Below are 17,362 nucleotides of genomic sequence, written 5' to 3' on the forward strand. Positions count from 1 at the left end.
AAATCTTGACTTTTTCTTTTACAGATGGTTGTCAGTATAGCGGAGGACTTACTACGTACAGCGTCACAAAATAGCAGACTGTCCCTGCAGCGAACTCAGGCTGGCTGGCTACTGCTTGGAGCTCTAATGACATTAGGTATCAGATCATTCACAATAAATGGGTCTTTTAGCGAACCAATGTAATGCCTATTTATTTGCATCTTCCTTGCTTGCATGTTTAAAGCATTTGTTAACTTAAAAAAAAAAAATATATATTGATCCTGTTTCTTTAAAGCATTTTATACAGCACAGTACTTGTGCTGTGTAATTTGGCCCCCTGTAACACATGTAATACCTGGTTGATCCTGCCAGTTTTTGCCCTCCTATGTAAACTGACCACGGTTGTGTCATGGCTGCTGAGCCCTGACACAGTGGTCAGTTTACGTGCCTCCTTCATCCGCAGCATGCTATCTGCAGCTCTCCTCTCTGCTCCTGTGTCCCCCTCCCCTCTCTGCCTGTGTGTGAGCTGCCCCTCCCCTCCTTTTCTATCACGGTTCTGTGCAGCTCACAAATTACTGCTCCCAATCACTGGGTGTTCCTCTGCTAGGATTATATGATATGTGTATATACTATATGCCATGTTCTAAAAGACTTCTTATAAATACAGTTTTTCCTGATCAGCGGTGATGTGACCACTTGGAGCTGTATGTATTCCAGAGGGAGCGCTGAGCTCTTCCTCTGATGTCTGCCGGGTGGTGTCATGTGACCGCCCGGTGCTGTCTTTCGCCAATGTTTGTATTACAGAGGGAGATCACTTGACCTCCCGGCAGACGTCGGAGGTAGAGCTTAGCCCCTCCTTCTGAAATACATACAGCGGAGAAAGACAGCCTTGGACGGTCACGTGTCCGATGATCGGGGATAAGAAAAACGGTATTTATAAGAACTATCTTAGAAAATGGCATATAGTATATACATCATATAATCCTAGCAGAGGGCCTGTCAGTGCTATTGCTGCTGACAACTGACAAGGTTGTGCCAAATGAATCTGCTTCTTGCTTCCTAAAATTTGCAATTTTGTTAGAAATTATTAAATCAAATTATGTGATTCACTGCTAACAAACAGGTCCCTCGGTTGTGCGCTATCATCTTCCTAAGATGCTTCTGCTGTGGAGAAATGTATTTCCACGTTCCCTGAAGGAGCTGGAGGCTGAAAAAGCCAAAGGAGATGCTTTTACTTGGCAGGTGACTCTGGAAGGTCGCGCTGGAGCCCTTTGTGGTAAGAATCTATTATAAAATGATTATAACTCATTTTCTCATTTATTTAAACTACTTTAGCTTCTGTTTGTTTAGTAGTTCTTCTGCTTTTTATCATGAAATTCATTTTTTATATTTTAAGTTTTTTTAATGTGTGGTGTTAACAGGGAGTTTGTCATGGTTTGTTTAACCAGCATTCTATGATAAATACATTAAAATAAGTCTCAAAGCTGTTTTTGTAGGAGCAGGTTTATTCTTTTGCAGCTTTACTAAATGTGATTTAGTCAGCATTGTTGAAATGTTTTTTTTTAATCCAAAGTTTGTGCATTTTGTCTTCCTGACATTATTTTAATTACCCCTCTCCAGCTATGCGTAGCTTTGTGGCTCATTGTCCTGAACTGCTGACAGAGGATGTGATTAGGAAACTGATGACACCCATTGAATGTGCTATGACGATGATGTCTCAGTGAGTAGTATTTCATTCTGAATTGTGTTTTCTATGTTTCATAATGTAAGCTTCAGCTACCCGAGTCTTGAAGACAAACTTACGGTAACTCAAAATAGAATATGATCATTTTCTGTTTTGGGTGGCGTGGAGCAGAGCTTGATCAGTACTGGGCTTTCTGTGTTGTCTTTGGTCTTGGCAAAGGTCTATCCTCTGTCCACACGGTGGTGGCAAGCCTGTAGCTGAGACCAGTCCTGCCCATGCCCCTGACACAGATAGAAAGACAAGTTCCCTTCCCATTTTCTGGAAACCGGAGACTGAAAACTCAACTCCAGCCAAGACCTTTTATTTAGTTTTGGATAGACAAGTAATGTTTGTATTGCTGTGTCTCTGTTGGGGAGATTTCTACTCTCTTCCTGTACTGTCTCCAATCGAAATGGAAAGAAAAATTAGTTTTTATGAAAGTGACGAAAGCTTCGAACTTTTGTTTTTACTGCCTTACTATACCAGGGACAATTTCTACCCCAATTTCTTGTCTTGGTGTTGGTGACAGAAAATCTCCCCAATGTGGTCATAGACAGAAATGTGAACTCTATCCAAACATGGGGGGGGGGGGTCTGCAGTCATACTGGAACCATGGCTCATTTAACCACAAATAGAGGAATGCTTATTTGAGTACTTTTTTGGACAGTGATTTATTTGGTGTTTGTATTTTACTTTTCCACTTTTTTTTTTTGCTTCCAGCATCCTTTCTGTAATTAAGGCTCATGGTGCACACTTAAAGGCAAGTGCTGCAATGGTCCGTCTCAGGCTTTATGATATACTGGCTTTGTTGCCTCCAAAGACCTATGAAGGTAAATGTATACCAACACTTTTTATAGGTAATATTTTTTTTTCTCTGAATACAACATACAATTTTGGCTTTAAACCTGGTGTTTATACTGATTGATCAGCAGAGCCTTGGGCCTTAGAGAAAGCATCCTGCCTGTTCTTTTATGGTCCCTCAGCACTGGGATGCATGTTTATTTCCATCCCGCTGACTTTGGTATGAGGAAGGCCTAACCTGTTATGGATGCTTTGATCTATTGCTTTTACAAGGCTACAATAATTAAGCACCATTATTTCCACCGACTCCAGCGGTGGGGCACTATTCCTTCCATTGGCACCAGTGATGGGCCATACTTCCTTCCACTAGTATAAATGTTGGAACACTATTCCTCCCACAAATACCAACAATGGGGCACTATTCCACTGACACCAATAATAGGCCACCATTCCTGCCACTGAGACCAGTGATGGGCCACCATTCCTGCCACTGAGACCAATGATGAGCCACCATTCCTGCCACTGAGACCAGTGATGGGCCACCATTCCTGCCACTGAGACCAGTGATGGGCCACCATTCCTGCCACTGAGACCAGTGATGGGCCACCATTCCTGCCACTGAGACCAGTGATGGGCCACCAGTCCTGCCACTGAGACCAGTGATGGGCCACCAGTCCTGCCACTGAGACCAGTGATGGGCCACCAGTCCTGCCACTGAGACCAGTGATGGGCCACCAGTCCTGCCACTGAGACCAGTGATGGGCCACCAGTCCTGCCACTGAGACCAGTGATGGGCCACCAGTCCTGCCACTGAGACCAGTGATGGGCCACCAGTCCTGCCACTGAGACCAGTGATGGGCCACCAGTCCTGCCACTGAGACCAGTGATGGGCCACCAGTCCTGCCACTGAGACCAGTGATGGGCCACCAGTCCTGCCACTGAGACCAGTGATGGGCCACCAGTCCTGCCACTGAGACCAGTGATGGGCCACCAGTCCTGCCACTGAGACCAGTGATGGGCCACCAGTCCTGCCACTGAGACCAGTGATGGGCCACCAGTCCTGCCACTGAGACCAGTGATGGGCCACCAGTCCTGCCACTGAGACCAGTGATGGGCCACCAGTCCTGCCACTGAGACCAGTGATGGGCCACCATTCATGCCACTGACACCAATGATGGGCCACCATTCCTGCCACTGACACCAATGATGGGCCACCATTCCTGCCGCTGACACCACATGATGGTGTCAACTGAAACCAACAATAAAGCATTATTTATTCGACTGAAACCAACCATGGGACACTATTCCTTTCATTGATACCAATGAATGGGGCACTATCCTGCCTCCATCTGACCACAGGCAAAATTTAATTTTTTCACTCCCACTTACCACCAAGATCGAGACATTTACTTCTCCCACTGGCCCTCCTAAGTCTGAAGGACCGTAAATTGGTCCTTTGTTTAAAAAGTTTGGAGACCCCTGTTGTAGAGGAATGTGATTTGCAGCCCTAGACTTGCAACGAGTTCAGTGAAGTCTGTACTTCACTCATTCCGAGAGTGCAAAAGCTTGGTAAGGGTCAGGTCTGGACTTCACTCAGCCATTGTATTTTAGTGCAAGTTGATATAAACTTGTTTTGTTTTTCTGTGAATGATTCATGTTCATTTTTTTATGAAGGTAACTTCAGTGTGCTTCTCCGTGAGTTGGTTGCTGAATTCACCTTAACTGACAACTCTTCCAACACGACTACTTCGCTACTTCGTTCTCTGTGTCACTATGATGACAGTGTTTTGCTTGGCTCTTGGCTGCAAGAGACAGACCACAAATCCATTGAGGATCAAGTAAGGCTGTTAAAATTAGTAGTACTTTTCTATAGTTCTGTGATATATCTTTAGTGGCAGATACAATATCTGAAACAATTGTTTAACTTGAGCTTTAAATGCGTTTTAGCTGCAACCCAACAGTGCCTCTGGAAGTGGAGCTCTGGAGCATGACCCATCGTCCATCTACTTGCGCATACCAGCTGGTGAAGCTGTGCCTGGTCCTCTTCCTCTGGGGGTTTCGGTCATTGATGCCTCTGTGGCTCTCTTTGGAGTGGTGTTTCCTCATGTGTCATTTAAACACCGGTCAGTGCTACTTTTCAGTGTATGAATGATAAATGACATGATAAGCAAGAGCTGTTTTAAGTTTAAAATATGTCAGTGCAAACAATACATTCAGTACATCTGTGAAACACAAAAACATTTTGCCTGGATTTTCTGTTTAAAAGTGCTACCGGAACAGAAAAATGCTTGTTGATCCTGCCTGAAATTCAGTGAGCTCCTACTTTTCTGTAGTGAACTGACTGTGCTGCCTCTGCTGTACTGAAATCTCAAGCAGTGTTGTGACCCCTTTTTGAGTTCTTCCCTGCTGGACAATAGAAAACCTCCCGCTCTAAACAGTAAGAAAATGGGGTGTTCTGTAGTCCAGCAAGGGTCAGCACTACTTGGATTTTTAGCACTATAGCCAGAAACTGCTTTTATTACTACCAGTGATATCATGTGAAGGATAGACTGCGTTCTGTAGGCTAGCAGGCTAGACTTCTTAACAGGAAGTTAGGAGCTCACTGAAATCAGTGGGCACTGGGCAGCTCAATAAGTATTTTTATATACCTGCATTGTTTTTTTATGAAGAAATAATACATGGGTAATGTACAGTATCTCACAAAAGTGAGTATACCTCCTCCCTTTTTTTTTTTTTTTTTTTTATATTTTATTCTATCTTTTCATGTGACAACACTGAAATGACACTTTGCTACAATGTAGTAAATTTGCTGTCCCCTCAAAATAACTCAACACAGCCATTATTGTCAAAACTTCTGACAACAAATGTGAGTACACCCCTAAGTGAAAATGTCCAAATTGGGTCCAATTAGCCATTTTCCCTCCCCAGTGTCATGTGACTCAGGTGTAAATGGGAGCAGGTTAAAGAGAGTGAGTGTACTCTCTCATACTGGTCACTGGAAGTTCAACATTGCACCTCATGGCAAAGAATTCTCTGAGGTTCTAAAACAAAGAATTGTTGCTCTACATAAAGATGGCCTAGGCTGTAAGAAGATTGCCAAGACCCTGAAACTGAGCTGCAGCACGGCAGATAAGATTATACAGCGGTTTAACAGGACAGGTTCCACTCAGAACAAGCCTCGCCATGTTCGACCAAAAGTTGAGTGCATGTGCTCAGCGTCATATCCAGAGGTTGTCTTTGGGAAATGGATGTATGAGTGCTTCCAGCATTGCTACAGAGGTTGAAGGGGCGGGGGGTCAGCCTGTCAGTACTCAGACCATACAATGCACACTGCATCAAATTTTTCTGCATGGCTGTCGTCCCAGAAGGAAGCCTCTTCTTAAGATGATGCACAAGAAAGCCCGCAAACAGTTTACTGAAGACAAGCAGACTAAGGACATGGATTACTGGAACCACGTCCTGTGGTCTCATGAGACCAAGATAAACTTTTTTGGTTCACATGGTGTCAAGCGTGTGTGGCGGCAACCAGGTGAGGGGAGTATAAAGACAAGTGTGTCTTGCCTACAATTAAGCAAGGCGGTGGGAGTGGCATGAGTGCTGCCAGCACTGGGAAGCTACAGTTATTTGAGAGAACCATGAATGCCAACATGTACTGTGACATACTGAAGCAGAGCATGATCCCCCTCCATTCGGAGTTGACAGACAGGGCAGTATTCCACCATGATAATGACCCAAAACACACCTCCAAGATGACCACTGCCTTGCTAAAGAAGCTGAGGATAAAAGGTGATGGACCGGCCAAGCATGTCTTCAGACCCAAACCCTATTGAGCATCTGTGAGGCATCCTGAAACGGAAGGTGGAGAAGCGCGCAAGGTCCCTGATGTCTTCATGGAGGAGCGGAAGAGGACTCCAGTGGCAACCTGTGAAGCTCTGGTGAACGTGATGGCCAAGAGGGTTAAGGCAGTGCAGGAAAATAATGGTGGCCACACAAAATATTGACACTTTGGGCCCAATTTAGACATTTTCACTTAGGGGTGTGCTCATATTTGTTGCCAGCGGTTTAGACATTAATAGTTGCGTGTTGAGTTAGTTTGAGGGACAGCAAATTCACACTGTTATACAAGCTGTACACTCAGTACTTTACATTGAAGCAAAGTGTAATTTTTCAGTGTTGTCACATGAAAAGATAGAATAAAATATTTTTAGAAATGTGAGGGGTGTACTCACTTTTGTGAGATACTGTATATATCCAGCTCAGAGAACTTAGAATTTTGGCACTATAGCCAGAAACTGCTTTTATTAGTCCCAGTGATATCCTGTGGAGCATAGACTGCGTTTTGTAGGCCATCAGGCTAGACTTTAAAACGGGAAGTTAGGAGACCACTAAAGGCAGTGGGCAGCTCAATCAATATTTTTATATACCTGCATGATTTTTGAAGGGATAAAAGCATGGGTAATGTATATATTAGGGCCGAAACAACTAATCGATAATGAAATTAATCAATTACAATTTTCATAATCGATTAATCGGCCAGTAACATAATGGGGTTAAAAAAACTAAAATTAGCCATTTATAGTACAAAAAAGCAAATCGCTACTGTAAATATTACTTTCACTGTCCCACAGTAAAAAAAATGAACCCCTTACAGTAGCGATTATTTGCTCTTTTTGTACTTTTTTTTTTTTTAACCCCATTATGTTACTAAACATCTCAGGCCGGGGTCACACCTCTGTTTTTTGGTGCTTTTTGCAGAAACACACTACAGTTCATTTACATGTTTTCCTATGGTTTCATTCATGATTTTTTTTTTAGCTGCTGCGTATTTGGAAAGGGCAAGGACTTTTTAACGCAAAACGGTGCTATTTCAATTGAGAAGCTGCAGAAAAGCATTTTGGCTCGGATTCACGTAGAATCGCATATCTTTGTGCGGGAGTAACGTATTCTATTTACGTTACGCCTCCGCAACTTTGACAGGCAAGTGCCAAATTCTCAAACCAAAGTTGCGGCGGCGTGGCGTAAATAGGCCGGCGTAAGCCCGCCTAATTCAAATGTGGTAGATGTGGGCGTGTGTTATGTAAATTTAATGTGACCCCACGTAAATGGCGCTTTTTACGAACGGCGCATGCGCCATCCGTGAAAGTATCCCAGTGCGCATGCTCCAAATTAACCCGCAATAAGCCAATGCTTTCGACCTGAACGTAAAATGAAACCCAGCCCTATTTGCGAACGACTTACGCAAACTACGTAAAACGTGAAAAATTCTATGCTGGCCCGATGTCCATACTTAACATTGGTACGCCTCATCTACGCCACATATAGCAGGGGTAACTTTACTCCAGGAAAAGCCTAACGTAAACCGCGTATCTGTACTGCGTCGGCTGGGCGTACGTTCGTGAATTGGCGTATCTAGCTGATTTACATATTTCTAGTCGTAAATCGGCGTACACGCCCCTAGCGGCCAGCGTAAATATGCAGTTAAGATACGACGGCGTAAGAGACTTACGCTGGTCGTATCTTAGTGAAATTTTGGCGTATCTGATTCTTTGAATCAGGCGCCAAGATACGACGGCCCGGACTCAGAGTTACAACTGCGTATCTGGAGATACGCCGGCGTAACTCGTACGAGAATCCGGGCCTTAATGTGTTTTTGCTGCAATTTGTGTTTTTGTAATCTACAAATTGGCTCAAATTTATTTATTTTTTTAAAGGCTATTATCCGATTAATCGAAACAATAATCTGCCAACTAATCGATTTATAAAAATAATCGTTAGTTGCAGCCCTAGTATATATCCATCTGAGCACTACTTGGAATTTTAGCACTGTAGCCAGAAACTGCTTTTATTACTCCCTGTGACATCATTAGAGGCTTGTAAACACTTTTGCAGTGGCTGATGCCATCCAGAATACATTCTCTGCAGTGTTTTACAAGAAAAGAAATCACAGCAGAGTGGGAAAGAGGAGAGGGTGGGGGATAGACCGAGTTCGGAGCACACTGAAGGTGGGGGGTACATCGGCCAGTATATTTTTCTGTACTCGCAGCATCTTTAGATGGATAACGTTGGGAAATGTATTTATCTAGCTTTAAACAAATAAATCATTTGACAGCTACATATGGAAGGGAGGGTCTATTTGAACTCAATTATGCCACCCAAATGCTTTGCACAACATTTAAATTATATTGCATGACTGGTGACTCTTAGCAACCACCTGATGTGTGTATTGAACCTGTAACTGAGATTTATTTCTAATTCATATGTGGATATTGGGTTTTGCATTAATTTGATGTTTTGCAGCTGCAGCATTTTATAAGCCCTATAAATGCTGCTGACATAAGTATTAAACGGGTCCGTGTGAGTATGAAGATAAAGTGTGGCTTTTCTGAAGCACGAGTCTCATTATAACTGGATATTTGGCTGTGTTTTCTCTTCTAGATTACAAATGTTGGATCATTTTGCTGAGTGTGTAAAACAGGCTAAAGGAGTTCGCCAACAGTCTGTGCAGCTCAATATTTTCACAGCTGTGCTTAGTGCACTTAAGGTACAGATTCCATAATATGAAAATGCAGAGTCCTTTCCATATTTCTACCAATTGCCAGTCCTATGGGGATAGCAGTTTTACTGTATTTTACAGTTTTTGACAATGCATTCATGTCAAGTGTACACTTGCCATAACACTTCTGAAAGTGCTCAGTGCTCATGGCAGGGTTTGACAAATTTGCTTGGAATCTAGGAGCCAGCTAAAAAAGTTAGGAGCCAGAAAACGCACCCCGTCCCGACGAGCTTGCGCGCAGAAGTGAACACATACGTGAGCATCGCCCGCATATGTAAACGGTGTTCAAACCACACATGTGAGGTATCGCCGCGATTGGTAGAGCGAGAGCAATAATTCTAGCCCTAGACCTCCTCTAACTCAAAACATGCAACCTGTAGATTTTTTTAAACGTCGCCTATGAAGATTTTAAAGGGTAAAAGTTTGTCGGCATTCCACGAGCGGACGCAATTTTGAAGCGTGACATGTTGGGTATGAATTTACTCGGCGTAACATTATCTTTCATAATATTAAAAAAAATGGGGATAACTTTACTGTTATTTTATTAATTAAAAAAAGTGTAATTTTTTCCCAAAAAAGTGCGCTTGTAAGACCGTTGCGCAAATACGGCTTGACAAAGTATTGCAACGATCGCCATTTTATTCTCTAGGGTGTTAGGATAAAAAATATATATAATGTTTGGGGGTTCTAATTAGAGGGAAGAAGATGGCAGTGAAAATAGTGAAAAATTACATTAGAATTGCTGTTTAACTTGTAATGCTTAACTTGTAATACCAACGGCCACCACCAGATGGCGCCAGCTCACATCTGGTGGTAATAACCTGTAATACCAACGGCCACCACCAGATGGCGCCAGCTCACATCTGGTGGTAATAACTTGTAATACCAACGGCTCACCACCAGATGGCGCCCACCTTCCAAGCCAAGTCGCCAGGACACCATTTCTAGTCGCCATGGCGACCTGGCGCCCGGGATTTGTCGAGCCCTGGCTCATGGTTTTGGAAAATGCCATAGTTCTGTCACAACATTTAAATTTTAGGCTGTATTGTGATGTTTATGAAGCCATCAGTGAAAAATGTTTTTCTTAAAGGGGTTGTAAAGGTAAAAAAATTTTTTCCCTAAATAGCTTCCTTTACCTTAGTGCAGTGCTCCTTCAATTACCTCCTTCTTCGATTTTGCTTTTAACCACTTAAAGACCTCAGGTGTTTTTCAGATTTGGTGTTTGCAAGACTAAAACAGTTTTTTCTGCTAGAAAATTACTTAAAACCCCCAAACATTATATATTTTTTTTTCTAACACCCTAGAGAATAAAATGGCGGTCATCGCAATACTTTTTGTCACACCGTATTTGCGCAGCAGTCTTACAAGCGCACTTTTTTTGGAAAAAATTCACTTTTTTGAATTAAAAAATAAGACAACAATAAATTTGGCCCAATTTTTTTATATATTTTGAAAGATAATGTTACGCCGAGTAAAATGATACCCAACATGTCTCGCTTTAAAATTGCGCCCGCTCGTAGCATGGCGTCAAACTTTTACCCTTAAAAATCTAGATAGGCGACGTTTAAAAAATTCTATAAGTTGCATTTTTTGAGCTACAGAGTAGCTCTAGGGCTATAATTATTGCTCTCGCTCTAACGTTCGCGGCGATACCTCACTTGTGTGATTTGAACACCGTTTTCATATGCGGGCGCTACTCGCGTATGCGTTCGCTTCTGCGCGCGAGCTCGTCAGGACGGGGCGCTTTAAAAAAAAAATGTTTTTGTTTTCTTATTTAATTTTATTGATTTTATTATTTTTTACACTAAAATATAAAAAAAAAAAAAATGATCACTTTTATTCCTATTACAAGGAATGTAAACATCCCTTGTAATAGAAAAAAGCATGACAGGTCCTCTTAAATATGAGATCTGGGGTCAAAAAGACCTCAGATCTCATATTTAGGCTTAAATGCAAAAAAAAAAAAAAAAAAAAAAGGAAAATTTGTCATTTAAAAAAATGACAGAAAAAAAATTGTCTCTTTAAGAGGCTGGGCGGGACTGACGTTTTGACGTCACTTCCGCCCAGCAGAGCTATGAGGACGGGTGGGGGCCATCTTGCCCTCACTCAAGTCCTCACTCTCCAGGCAGCAGCATCGGATCTCCTCCGCCGCTACCGACGGCTCCGGTAAGCGGCGGAGGGCGCGGAAAAGCGGCGGGAGGGGGGGGGGGCCCCTCTCCCGCCACCGATAACGGCGATCTCGCGGCGAATCCGCCGCGGAGACCGCCGTTATCGTTTACACGGCCGCCCGCTGAAAACATGGATATCTCAGTTGTGGCAGCAGCTGCTGCCGTTACTGAGATATCCATGTTTAAAAAGAGGACGTACATATACAGTGGAGGGTCCTTAAGTGGTTAAATGTCCTTATTTCTTCTGAGAAACCCTCACTTCCTGTTCTTCTGTCTGTAACTCAACACAGTAATGTGAGGCTTTCTCCCTGGCATAGAGAAAGCTTTTTGAGGAGAGAGGGGGCGATCAGGAGTGTCAGGACGCCCACTAACACACAGCTCCTTTCTCTATCTGCAAAGTAGAGAGTGTCCTGACACTCCTGCTCGCCCCCTCTCTCCTCAAGAGGCTTTCTCTATGCCAGGGAGAAAGTGTCTCATTACTGTGTGTAGTTACAGACAGAAGAACAGGAAGTGAGGATTTCTCAGAAGAAATGAGGACATTTAAAAGCAAGATCGAAGGATGAGGTAAGTGAAGGAGGACTTCACTAAGGTAAAGGAACCTATTTAAGGGGAACAAAAAATTACCTTTACAACCCCTTTAAATAGTATTATGAATTGAACAGGCAAAAGGCCATAGATGTGTTTTTTTGTAGTATGTACAAATGCAAATGCCAGGATTTGAAGATTCTCGTATCCTAATAAGGCTATGATCACACCATAAAAAACATACACTGCTTATGGATTAAAAAAAAAAAAAAAAAAGATGAATTGAGAGATATGTAAGGCTCCTCCAGAGCATGTCAAAGCCAGGCAACTCTGTTTGATCCCATGAATAAAAACTGCTCTTCCTACATCTGCCAGTCACAGCGATTCAATGGTGTTGGCACTGAAATTGTTCATCCCAGTTATCTTCAAGTGGTTATAAAGGCAGAAGTTTTTTTATCTTAATGCACATTATGGCCCGGATTCAGAAAGAATCGCGTATCTTTAAGCGGGCGTAGCGCATCTCATATGTCACGTAACTTAGTCAGGCGAGTAGTGTATTCAGAAAGAAGTTGCGCCCGAAGTTACGGCGGCGTAGCGTATATGGGCCGGCGTAAGCCTCCGCCTAATTCAAAGTAGGCTGGTAGGGGGCGTGTTGTATGGTAATGAATCGTGACCCCACGTAAATGACGCACCTAACGAACGGGGGAAGCGCGCGCATGCTCAGTATCACGTCAAATTTTCTCCGTAAATTACGCCGGCTCAATGCTTAGTCGACGTGAACGTAACCTACGCCCATCCCCATTCACGGACGACTTACGCAAACAACGTAAAATATGACGTTTCTGACGTCCATACCTAACATGACTTACCCCTGCTTTATGAGGGGTAAAGTTACGCCAGTCGGACGCCTTACGTAAACAGTGTATTTTAATACGCCGGGCGCAAGTACGTTCGTGAATCAGCGTATCTAGCTCATTTGCATATTCAACGCGGAAATCAACGGAAGCGCCACCTAGCGGCCAGTGTAAATATGCACCTAAGATACGACGGCGTAAGAGACTTACGTCAGTCGTATCTTAGACAAATTCTGGCGTATCTGATTCTTTGAATCAGGCACCGAGATACGACGCCTCACATTCAGACTTAGGACGGCGTATCTGGAGATACACCGTCGTAAGTCCTTTGTGAATCTGGGCCTTTGTTTTTTTGTTTTTCTTTACAAGAAAGGACTTGCCTTTTAAAGGTGATCTCCAGGTTTCATTTAACTTTAAATAATTTTTTTGGCCCAAGCTGGTCCAAACAAACTATTTGGCCTGAAGCTTTGCATTCTATGATTGGCTTCAAGACTTTCTCTGATTAGCTGAGGCAGGATTTGTGACCTCCTTAACCTGTCCTTTCACCTCAGCCAATCGGAGGAAGTTCGTTTATATTTGGAGGAAGGCTCTGATATTAAGAGGAAAATGTGTGTGTGTGTGTCCAAAAAATTGAATATTAAAGTTAATTTAGTTCAGTAGTTCAATTTAAAAAGTGAAACGCCATATATTATATAGATTCATTACACACAGGGTGATATGTTTCAAGCATTTCTTTCTTTTAATTTTGATCAATGTGAAAACCCAAAATTCAGTATCTCGGAAAAATAAAATATTACAGAAGACCAATAAAAAAAAAAAAAATGTAATACACAAATGTTGGCTTACTGAAAAGTATGTTCCTGTGCAGTATAGTATGCATTTAATACTTGGTCGGGCTCCTTTTGAATGAATTGGGCAATTAATGCAGCGTGATATGGAGGCCATCATCCTGTGGCACTGCTGAGGTGTTATGGAAGCCCAGGTTGCTTTTATAGCGGCTTTCAGCTTGTTTGCATTGTTGAGTCTGGTGTCTCATCTTCCTCTTGACAATGCCCCACAGATTCTCTATGGGGTTTAGGTCAGGCGAGTTTGCTGGCCAATCAAGCACAGTAATACCATGATTTTTAAACCAGGTATCAGTATTTTTGGCAGTGTGGGCAGGTGCCAAGTCTTGCTGGAAAATTAAATCGGTATCTCCATAAAGCTGGTCAGCAGAGGGAAGCATAAAGTGCTCTAGAATTTCCTGGTAGAGGGCTGGGCTGATTTTGGACTTGATAAAACACAGTGGACCAACACTAGCAGATAACAATGGCTCTTCATATCGTCATTCACACTGGACCTCATGCAACTTGGATTCTGTGCCTCTCCACTCTTCCTCCAGACTCTGGGACCTTGATTTCTAAATGAAATGCAAAATTTACTTCAATCCAAAAAGAGGACTTTGGACCACTGAGCAACAGTCCAGTCCTTTTTCTCATTAGCCCAGGTAGAACGCTTCTGGCGTTATCTCAGGAGTGGCTTGTCACAAGGAATGTGACAGTTGTAGCCCGTGTCCTGGATACATTTGTGTGTGGTGGCTCTTGAAGCACTGACCCCAGCCGTAGTCTGCTCCTCGTGAATCTCCCCCAAATTCTTGAATGACCTTTGCTTCACATTTCTCTCAAAGCTGCGGTTATCCCAGTTGCTTGTGCAATGTTTTTCTACCACACTTTTTTTCCTTTAACTTAACTTTCCGTTAATATGCTTGGACACAGCATTCTGTAAACAGCCTACTTCTTTAGTAAAGGACCTTTTGTTACTTGCCCTCCTTGTGGAGGTTGTCAATGATGGTCTTCTGGGCAAGTGTGAAGTCGGCAGTCTTCCTCATGATTGTGTAACCTACTAAACCAAAGAGACCATTTAAAGGTCAAGGAAACCATTACAGGTGTTTTGAGTTAATTCGCTGATTAGAGTGACGCCAAGAGTCTACAATATGACACTTTTATACAATCTTCACATTTTCTGAGATACTGAATTTTGGGTTTTCACTAGCTGTAAGCCATAATCGTCAAAATTCACATAAAAATGCTTGAAATATATTACTCTGTGTGTAATTAATCTATATAATATGAGTTTCACTTTTTGAATTGAATTACTGAAATAAACTTTTTGATATTCAAATTTTTTGAGGTTTGTGTTGTGATGTGTGATGTGATTTTTATATACAGTGTGTGTATATATTCGGCAAAAGCATTTTTTTTTTTTCCGGTTATCCAGGGTCTTGCAGAAAACAAGAGCTCTCTAGGTCCTGAAGAGGTTAGAAAATCCGCATTGACATTGGTCATGGGTGCCCTGGACAATCCTAACCCTATTCTGAGATGTGCTGCTGGAGAGGCCTTGGGTAGAATGGCTCAAGTGGTGGGAGAAGCATCATTCATTGCTAGGATGGCACAGTACAGTTTTGACAAGTGAGTTTGCATGGAAAAATCTAATGGAACCCCCTGATTTTTAAACTCTGCTTATTGCTAAAAGTGTTTGATATTTGTTTTTCTCATGTTAAAATCTTCTAGGTTGAAGTCGGCTAGGGATGTAGTATCTAGAACAGGCCATTCTCTCGCACTTGGCTGTCTACATCGTTATGTTGGAGGAATTGGGTCTGGACAGCACCTTAAGACGAGTGTCAGTATTCTCTTGGCTTTGGCTCAGGATGGCACTTCGCCTGAAGTTCAGGTGAGGAAATCTTCTAAAGCAATTCAAAAATAAAGAAAATATGTACATTTTGTTATTCATGTAAACTGGATGCATTTTTTTTGTAGACATGGTCTCTTCATTCACTTGCCTTAATCGTTGATTCAAGTGGTCCAATGTATCGTGGCTATGTTGAACCAACACTGTCTTTAGTGCTTACACTTCTACTGATGGTCCCACCTTCACATACAGAGGTGCACCAGTGTCTGGGTCGCTGCTTGGGTGCTATAATCACAACAGTTGGACCAGAACTACAAGGTAAGCTCCTATATAGTGTGCTTCAGTGAGCCAATTTGCCACTATATTTCTTGAAACTATTTTAAATCATGGTCTGCATTTTTATTTATCCTTCTTTACTTTTTTTTTATCATGACCTGGGTTAATAATACATGTTTTCACAGCTTTTCATATGCAGAGGTTAAACTGCTTTCCGTTTGGACCCAAACGTGCACCCCCACCTATTCTCGAAAGGGTGAATAAATTCCGTTGATCTGATCTTTCCTCCCTCTGCTTCTCCTTCTCAAAAATGGAACTTCCGCTTTTTGGAATCCTCCCCCCCTCCGATGTCACAGTTGGCACCTTTCAGGAGGGAGGAGGGAGCAGATACCTGTGTAATACAGGTATATGCTGCCACTTCTGGGCATAGATCACCACGGTGACCTATGCCACGTCTGGCACCTACTCCCCCCCGCTGTCTTCTAGGAGACACACAGGTCCCAGAGGACAGCAGGCTTTGTTTCCTGATTCCCTAACGAAGATGGCGACGGCAGAGGGGTACTCTCCTCAGCTGATGTACACTCTCATTTTAGTGAACATGTAAAGCAAATGTGTGGAGCTTTATGCTTTTAGTTGTGATGGCTTGTTACAAGCTTCTGTGAGGGGTCTTTAAAAAGTTTACACACTTTTTTATATTTAATAGTTTAAAAAAATGCAAAAACTTTTTGAAAAACACTTGTATATTGGTAAACTGCAGGATCCTTATGTCGATAGTGATGAGCAGGGCTCTGTGGCTGTGATTCTCAGATGCAGATGATCTAATCAAACGCTCTTGTATTGTAACTGTACTATCTCCTTTTTTATTGTAAAGCACTGTGCAAACTGTTGGCACTATATAAATCCCGTATAACAAGAATAATAATAATGTTATGGCGTGTACTTAATGCATATATACATTGCTATTACGAATTCTCCTTCAATGAACTAACTAATAAAAATGTTAATTTTCTATCACAGGAAATGGGGCCACAATTTCAACCATTCGTTCCTCTTGCCTTGTGGGCTGTGCTATCATGCAGGACCACTCAGATTCATTGGTCCAGGCTGCTGCTATTTCCTGCCTTCAGCAACTTCATATGTTTGCCCCTCGGCATGTCAACTTGTCCAGTTTGGTCCCTTGTCTCTGTGTAAGTAATTTTGTTTTGTTTGTAGTACGCACCTCCGATTTGCATTACATGTGAACTGGCAGCCTTCTCTATGGAGCCGGTTCACATATATACGATGCTGCCGCAGTGCGTATTCACTGCAAATTTAAAAAGAGTCCTGTGTGTTTTCTAAGCACTGCAGTGCTGTTCAGATGCGAATTCTCGGCTGTTGCCTTCTATGGGAACGCATCTGAATTTCAAGTCTGGTACAGATTTTAAGGGGAACCCCATGCCAAAATTTAAAAAGAAAATGGCTTGGGGGTCCCCCACAAAATCCATACCAGACCCTAATCCGAGCATGCAGCTGGCAGGCCAGGAAGGGAGTGGGGACCAGCGAAGCTCAAACAAGTTCCGGACCCTTTTTTGTCGCGCGTATCGGGCGGTTTGGGCGTTTTGGGCGTTTTTGAGCATTTCCGAAAGACAGTAATGGAAACGCTCGATTCAAGCGACCAGCGCGACAACGAGCGTTTGCTACGGGCCTTTTGTCGCTTTAATCAATAGAACATTTCACCAGGGCTGTCTTAATGAGAGGGCACACCTGGGCACTGCCCAGGGGCCCCAGCTGCATAGGGGGCCCCTGCAATTTCCCCAAAGCAGCTGGTCCTTGAGCC

The 17,362-nt window shown here is 42.8% G+C and overlaps 1 protein-coding gene across 2 annotated transcripts in view; it reads left to right on the forward strand.

Moving 5' to 3' along the window:
* The window catches only part of HEATR5B (HEAT repeat containing 5B), a 110,447-nt gene that overhangs the window by 33,606 nt on the left and 59,479 nt on the right, over positions 1-17,362 (forward strand). For both annotated transcript variants that reach the window (XM_040350796.1, XM_040350797.1), the window contains exons 11-21: positions 25-136; positions 1,103-1,255; positions 1,600-1,699; positions 2,423-2,532; positions 4,178-4,341; positions 4,451-4,626; positions 8,939-9,044; positions 14,860-15,050; positions 15,153-15,312; positions 15,399-15,588; positions 16,564-16,733. In XM_040350796.1, coding sequence (XP_040206730.1) covers positions 25-136; positions 1,103-1,255; positions 1,600-1,699; positions 2,423-2,532; positions 4,178-4,341; positions 4,451-4,626; positions 8,939-9,044; positions 14,860-15,050; positions 15,153-15,312; positions 15,399-15,588; positions 16,564-16,733 — 1,632 coding nt within the window. The remainder of the gene's footprint in view (positions 1-24; positions 137-1,102; positions 1,256-1,599; positions 1,700-2,422; positions 2,533-4,177; positions 4,342-4,450; positions 4,627-8,938; positions 9,045-14,859; positions 15,051-15,152; positions 15,313-15,398; positions 15,589-16,563; positions 16,734-17,362) is intronic.

The sequence above is a fragment of the Rana temporaria genome, chromosome 4 (genome assembly GCF_905171775.1).
Source record: "Rana temporaria chromosome 4, aRanTem1.1, whole genome shotgun sequence".
Taxonomy (NCBI): domain Eukaryota; kingdom Metazoa; phylum Chordata; class Amphibia; order Anura; family Ranidae; genus Rana; species Rana temporaria.